The sequence below is a fragment of the Boleophthalmus pectinirostris genome, unplaced genomic scaffold, assembly GCF_026225935.1.
Source record: "Boleophthalmus pectinirostris isolate CB_2022bp ecotype Guang Dong unplaced genomic scaffold, ASM2622593v1 HiC_scaffold_4, whole genome shotgun sequence".
Taxonomy (NCBI): Eukaryota; Metazoa; Chordata; class Actinopteri; order Gobiiformes; family Gobiidae; genus Boleophthalmus; species Boleophthalmus pectinirostris.
Genome location: NW_026571353.1, coordinates 35,064,065 through 35,071,315, shown reverse-complemented (window position 1 = coordinate 35,071,315; position 7,251 = coordinate 35,064,065). Strand labels below are relative to the sequence as shown.

At 42.8% G+C, this 7,251-nt stretch overlaps 1 protein-coding gene across 1 annotated transcript; it reads left to right on the top strand.

Moving 5' to 3' along the window:
• The first annotated feature begins 786 nt into the window (after positions 1-786).
• Positions 787-4,639, top strand: LOC110153492 (glial cell line-derived neurotrophic factor-like). Its single transcript, XM_020917394.2, has 2 exons — positions 787-1,048; positions 4,122-4,639. The coding sequence occupies exons 1-2, from the start codon at positions 787-789 to the stop codon at positions 4,637-4,639; spliced, it is 780 nt and encodes a 259-aa protein (XP_020773053.2).
• Positions 4,640-7,251: the final 2,612 nt, after the last annotated feature.

Below are 7,251 nucleotides of genomic sequence, written 5' to 3'. Positions count from 1 at the left end.
GTGAAGGAAGTCTGCGAGTCTCTGCTTAGACTGCTGCCCCCGCGACCTGGTCCTGGATAAGTGGAAGAAAATAGATGGATGGAGGTTTAGACAGACTAATAATTACAAAGGATTATGCAAACTTTTGTAAAAACACAGTAGAGCACTTCCTGTATCATCACATGACATCACAAATTGGAACAGAGGAGAAGAATTCAGCCTAAATACGCAGGGTTTGTGTGTTCAACATGTGTGAATGAAACAAAACACAACTCCAGGTCTGTTTTTGATGAGCAAACATATGACATTATTATAAGAGAAATCAGAAAATTGCGTAATATGCGTCTTTGAAACACTTCGTAAAGCACAGTCTGGATTCTTTACCCGCCCTGAAACGAGCTGAATAGTAGATTTTGGCCGTGTTTTCCCGTGTGCTGTGGTTGTAGCAGTGGGTGGAGTCTATGGACGCGGTCACTCCTCCTCCTCCTCCTCCGCGCATCTCCTTCTCCGCTCGGACAGTTCACTCTCTGCGCAGAAGACGGATGGTTGGATGGTGACACAAGTTCTCAGCGCCAGACAAGTCCAAACTGGGATCATTTTTTATGCTTATGCGGACTAATCACTTACGAAAATCACCTTCAAACCCTTTTAAATGCTTTGCTAAGTTGGATTCTTACGTATTTTCACCGCGCAGGAGCTGAAATGAATTCCTCTCGGCGTCTTTTCTTCAATACGCACTGATCATGTCGGGATCTGTCGCCGCGTAACGCTTCGTCATGTTTTTCACGCGGAGAAAAGTAGCGGACCATGAAGTTATGGCATAGCCTGACCACTTGTCTGATGCTGTTGCTGAGCTGCGTGCACGCCGGCCCGGTCAGACACACCACGGGAGCGCGCGCGGTGGAGGTAGAGGAGGAGGAGGAGGAGAGACCCTTGGAGATGCCTCCGCCGGTGCGCGTACGACTCTCGGTCAGTGCCCCGGGCAGCAGCGCCGGGGCGTCGGGCAAGTCCACCGTGACGCGTCGGTCCATGGAGGAACAAGAGGAGACGCTGGAAGTTGGAGAAAAGTGTAAGGATCTGTTCTGTATTCTTCTTTTTCTGTTTTTAAGAAGGTCTGATTCGAGACAACTTTTATGGTGTGCCAATTTAGGCTTCATGTCCCAGGCATGCTCCATGATCCAATGCAGACATGTCAAACTCAGGCCCAGGGACCAAATTTGGCCCGTGACAAAATTATATTTGGTCCTCCAGCTACAGATAGACTATAGAGACATTATTTGACTTAAAATTGTGTTAGCATTTTATATTATGCTTGTTCTGGATTCAAGGTTTACCATATTTTCCGGGCTATTAGACGCACTCTAACGCCATCAAAAAACTACCAATGTGCCCCAGAACCCAGAGCGCCCTATACACGAATCCATTCGGGTGTCCCAGCACGACTTCAGTAAACTATAAAGCTGCAGCACCCGCAGCGCACGCAAACACACACAGAGCAGACAGTGACTGCGCAGCGAAAAACACCCACAGTCACACTCATCACTCCACGCCGACGAGGAACGGAACGGAGGAACGAACCGAAAAAGCGAGTGAAACGAGCCACTTCTAGACACGACTGAACAACTGAGTCACTGCGAACACGCCGACAATCCGTTGGTCCCAGACAGCACCCTCCCTACACGCCACAACTGAACAAAGCCCAGAGTCACTGTGAACGCGCCAGACAAAGTCCCACTGACTCATCCAAATGTTGTGTTTCCTTTAAAGTCCGGTGCGGTTTATTTGTGAAAAAAGTTTGAAAATAGACCATTTAATGACAGTGCGTCTTATAATCCAGAGCGCCTAATAGCCTGTAAAATACTGTAAGTAAAACAATTTTTAAACATTTATTTTAATAAGAAAAGGTTTAACATTACATATCTCAAAAGAAGAGAAAACATGCAGATGTTGAAATTTTTCAATAAACATTTAGTTTGGCCCACGACTTTGTGCCAGTTTTTAATTTCAGCCCTCTGTGAATTTGAGTTTGACACTTCTGATCTAATGAAACATGTTCCCAGAGTGTGTTTAGTTTTTTATTTAAAGCCCTAGTTCTTTTCGTCTGGAGCTAAGATGTACAGTATAACCCAGATATTGTCAGGAATACTGTAACTCTCATGTAAAGATTATTAGCCTGTTAGTAGGGGTCATCAAACTAAGGCTCGCGGGCTGACTTTGGCTCTCCACTCCTCTTTGACCGGCCCCCCACCACTTGAACTGGCCCTATGAGGCAATCCTCAAAAATTGTCATGGCCTAAATTTATTTTTGGCAAATAATAACACACTGCACCTTGAGTTTTGTTGATTTTTTCAATAAAAAAAATTATATTTATATGAAGTATTTATATTTATGTTTAAACAATTCTGTGACATATTTACATTGTCGCCAAATCTTCATCACCTGACAAACTCGAGATCAAACAGTGACAGTGAACGCGCGTGCAGAGTTCTGTAGTGCAGGTAAGTCAAAATGACGAGTGTTAAAGTACGAAAAGTTGACAGAGAGTTCAAAGAACAATGGACGACAATTAATTTTTATTATTTATTTGTGGTGCCCAATTTGTACACTAAGTGAAGAGAGTACTATTACATAATTCAAATAAAAAATAACTATATTCTGAAGCAGTTAAAATTGATAAAATGCAGATAAAATTCTTTTGGTCATAAACTGTTACAGAGAAGAGAGCAGAGGAATCCATGTATCATTCATTAATTTGGTTTTGTTTAGTTTTTTTAATAAAACCAAAAATAAGAAAATGAAAAAAGAACTATTTTCTTCATTATTTGTCTTCAAAACCAAAATGAAAAAAACGGAAAACGATTCGTTTTTTCAGTTTTCGATTTTGTGTTTAAATGAATAATGGAAAAAACAGATGAAGGCCATTTCCTGTTTCTGTGACTTAAACTGACTGAACCAGGACTGGACCAGGACAAAACAGCTCTAAACCAGCTCTAAACCAGTCTTAGTCCCGGTCTCAGTCCCAGTCCTTCTTTCGAATTTGTGTTTAAATGAATATTGGAAAAAACTGATAATGGCCGTTTCCCGTTTACGTGAAGTGCTGAACTGAACCAGGACTGAACTAGGACTAAACCAGGACTAAACCAGGACTAAACCAGGACTAAACCAGGACTGAACCAGGACTGAACCAGGACTGTCTGGACGGGCCTGTACGTGCACCTGCGTAGACTGTTGGGTGATCAGGAAACCAGGACCAGACCGGGACTCAGACCAGGACTGAGACCTGGTTCAGTCCTGGTTTAGTCCTGGTTTAGTCCGGCATCGCAGTTTAAGTCACAAAAATGGGAAACGGCTGTTATCTGTTTTTTCATTTTGATTTTGGAGACAAATAATGAAGAAAATAGTTGTTTTTTTGTTTTCTTATTTTTGGTTTTATATTGACAAACGAATGAACGAATGATACACGGATTGTTTTTTTTTTTTCATTTTTCGATTGTGTGTATAAACAAATAATGGAAAAAATGGGTAACAGCCAATTCCCATTTCTATGACTTAAACTGGGACTGAACCAGGACTGAACCAGGACTAAACCAGGACTAAACCAGGACTAAACCAGGACTGAACCAGGACTAAACCAGGACTGAACCAGGACTGAACCAGGACTGAACCAGGACTAAACCAGGACTGAACCAGGACTAAACCAGGACTAAACCAGGAATAAACCAGGAATAAACCAGGACTAAACCAGGACTAAACCAGGAATAAACCAGGAATAAACCAGGAATAAACCAGGACTAAACCATTTTCAGTCCTGGTCTCAGTCCTGGTCTCAGTCCTGGTCTCAGTCCTGGTCTCAGTCCCGGTCTCGGTCCCTTAAGTCACAGAAACGGGAAAAACATTATCCGTTTCTCTATTATTCATTTAAACACAAAATCGAAAAATGAAAAAAAGTAATCATTATCTGTTTCTTCATTTTGGTTTGGGGACAAATAATGAAGAAAATAGTAGTTTTTTCATCTTATTATTTTTGATTTTATATTGAAAAACGAATGAATGAATGATACACAGATTCAGAGGTCTGTCTCACATCTTCATATCCATATTTTAGCTTCAGTTTTTTAGTTTTTTTCTTTTTCTATCACAGACATTTTGGAAGAATCACTGCTGGACGACTATGCGGACGTAGTGGACCTCATCAAAGTCACCATCAGTCGAATACACCACTCTTCTCCCTTCAACTCCTCCTCCTCCTCTACCCCAGCTACAACCTCCAGGACTAGACACAGACGGGCCAAGAAGAGGGGACCGTCCACCCAGCAGAGGAGGGGGGTGGTGGGGAAGCGCGCGAGGGGAGGGAGGGGTAAGAACCAGGGCTGTGTGCTGAGGCAGGTGCAGCTGAACGTGACCGACCTGGCCCTGGGCTACCGCTCCAGCGAGGAGATGATTTTCAGGTACTGCGCCGGACCGTGCAGGAAATCAGAGACGAACTACGACAAAATCCTCTCCAACCTGGTCCAGAGCAAGAGGCTGCCCCCCAGAGACCGCCCCGCCCAGGCCTGCTGCCGGCCAGTCGCGTTCGACGATGACCTCTCATTTTTGGATGATAACTTGATCTACCACACCATGAGGAAGCACTCCGCCCGAAAGTGTGCGTGTGTGTGACCAGAAAAAAGACAGGACTGAAAAAAAACCAATGTAAAATCAGGAGTTAAAGATCCTGTCTTACACAAAACAGACTCTTGTGAGCTTTAAGTCGTGTTAGAATGTTGTTACCTCCTCAAAAACCTACTTGGAGTTGTGTTTTGTTTCATTCTTATTGAGTAATCCTTTATTGTTTGTCTGTCTACATCTCCAAAGCTCAAAATTCTCTGTTCCACCTTGTGATGTCATGATGTTTCTAAGTTAACAGGTACATTTTACCTTTAGTTCAGTGGAGATGAGAGACGTGAAATGATCCACATGATTCTAGTGAAGGTCTATGGAGTTTAAAAACACAGTGGAGCACTTCCTGTATTGACTGTTTTTAGTTTGAGAGAAGAACTCCTAGTGCCTGAATTTCATTTCTCTCCAGCAACTAGGTCAGGAATCGGAATACACTCGACGGTTTGCAAGAACCTCGGAAGTGCGAGTCCAGAGGAGCCGTACATTCTGTGTTGGCAACGATTCCGGAGATTGAGGATTTAAAGCCGAAACAAAGGCTACGTTCAGACTGCAGCCTGAAGTGACCCAAATCCGATTTTTTCAAATGTGACCCAGGCCACTTGGATATGTGCTCCTAAAACTGACACATATCTGATCTTTTGACATGTGACTTCAGTCTGAACGGCCAAAGTGCATTCATCCACCTACACGTTATCAACAAGCCACAAACGTCACTAATCTGCGCTGAAGTAGGTGAAAATTGTTAATGAACTCCGTGTCACTGAAGTGAAGCACATCACCACTCACCACTCTTAGCTCCGTCTCCACATCCACACGTTCCTTCCATCGCTGCCGCTGTCCCACAAAACGCCATGACCAAAAACCTCGTCCTTCTCCTTCTCAGTCTCCTCTTTAAAACAAGTAAGTTGTTCATGTTCTGGCTCCGGTACGAGAGGAACTTTAAAATCTCCAGCGCCCATGTTTGGACAGCTTCCATAAACACAGAGCACGCTCGCTGCAGTTGACGTCGTCGTGTCTCCAGTGCACACGCAGGACACTTTTGGGACGTTTAATGTTCACACTGGAGATCACATACAAGTCACATTTAATTGGAAATGTGAACGACCTCGCAAAAACATCGGATTTCACAAAAAATCCGAACTGAGCGTTAAGGCCTGCAGTCTGAACGTAGCCTAAGGGGAATGTTTGGTGAATTTTATCAAGGGGAAAGACGTTATTGTCCTTCTTCCTACGGGATTTGTGAAAAGCTTAATATACCAGTTAGCCCCGTTAGCAGCGCATTACATACGTCACGACCAAATAGCAGCGATGAATTAAATAAAAAAAGTACCCGCCAACCGTTGAGCGAACGAATCCTCATGATACGAGGTCAGACAGTTTCTACAAAGTGAAACCGGGTGATGAATCAGGCTAGAACTCAGCCTAAATGTGCAGAGTTTGTGCGTTAAACGTGTGAAAAACAAAACACAACTCCAGGTCTGTTTGTGATGAGGAAACAAAATTATAGCACAGATCAGAAAATATTAATATGGGCTCTTTAAAGGTGCACTGTGTAACTTTTCTGGTGGTGTTCTGTCAACTGAAGTCTCTATGGTCTCGCCTCTCCACAGTTCTGATATGTAACTTGGCTGGTGGCATCACGTGCTTGTCTGGAGATGGATTAGTTCAGGGGTGTCCAAACTTTTTTCATCAAGGGCCACATATCTGAACACAGACGAAGCAGAGGGCTGATCGAGGGCCGTAGACTGATGCTCAATACAGTGAATTATTGAAATATGTGCAGGTTTAACACATTAGAATGAGTCATCAGTCCTTTATTCACGCTAAGATCCTTAAAACCACACACTAAATATTAAATATGAGCTTTATCAAAGTAGATTTAAAAAAAACTTGCAGTAAAAAATTATTTTCTGTCTGAGGGCCAAGAAAAAAGTGTTTTAGGGCCTCATTTGGTCCACGGGCCATTGTTTGGACATGCCTGCACTAAGCAAACAACAAAACTGTAGCTGTAACAAAATAAATTAGTAAAATATACCAAAAAATAATACTCTTGGTGATATATCGATACAGCAGGCCATGATATCAATACTGTATCAAAATAAACAACACGATATATCAATATTTTGATATTTTTGCACAACATTAGTTTTCAGTGCCATAATAATCAGCAAATAATTCGACAAAATTGTAAAAGCGTTGTCTGAGGGCCAAGAAAAATTTGTCTGAGGGCCGCATTTGGCCGCCGGGCCATAGTTTGGACATGCCTGGATTAGGTGAATGTTTTAGTGCAGGAAAAGCAGTAACATCGCCACGGAGACGAGAAATTCCCATCACCAAAAACGTTCCACAGAGCACCTTTAAGATATAAACCTTTACTGACCTCACAGTGGAACAGTCAACCAAGAATGAACTCTTTGGAATTTGTTCTGACAGATTTCCAAACATCTAGAAAAGTGGTTCTCAAACGGTGGTACATGTGCAAACGGTGATACACACATTCCTCTGTATTTTTCCTGCATTATTAGAGTCATGTTTTTGCCACAGAGGAACGCTCTTGTGCAGTGGAGCTCAACAGTGTTCGCTCGCTCCGGTTTCCCGTTCATGTTTTTCAT

What these genes read in the sequence shown, in the direction of transcription:
- LOC110153492 (XM_020917394.2), top strand. Translation starts at nt 787, where the DNA reads ATGAAGTTATGGCATAGCCTGACCACTTGTCTGATGCTGTTGCTGAGC. An exon ending in GCTGGAAGTTGGAGAAAAGT is followed by an intron (nt 1,049 to 4,121) that starts GTAAGGATCTGT and finishes TTTCTATCACAG; the next exon opens with ACATTTTGGAAGAATCACTG.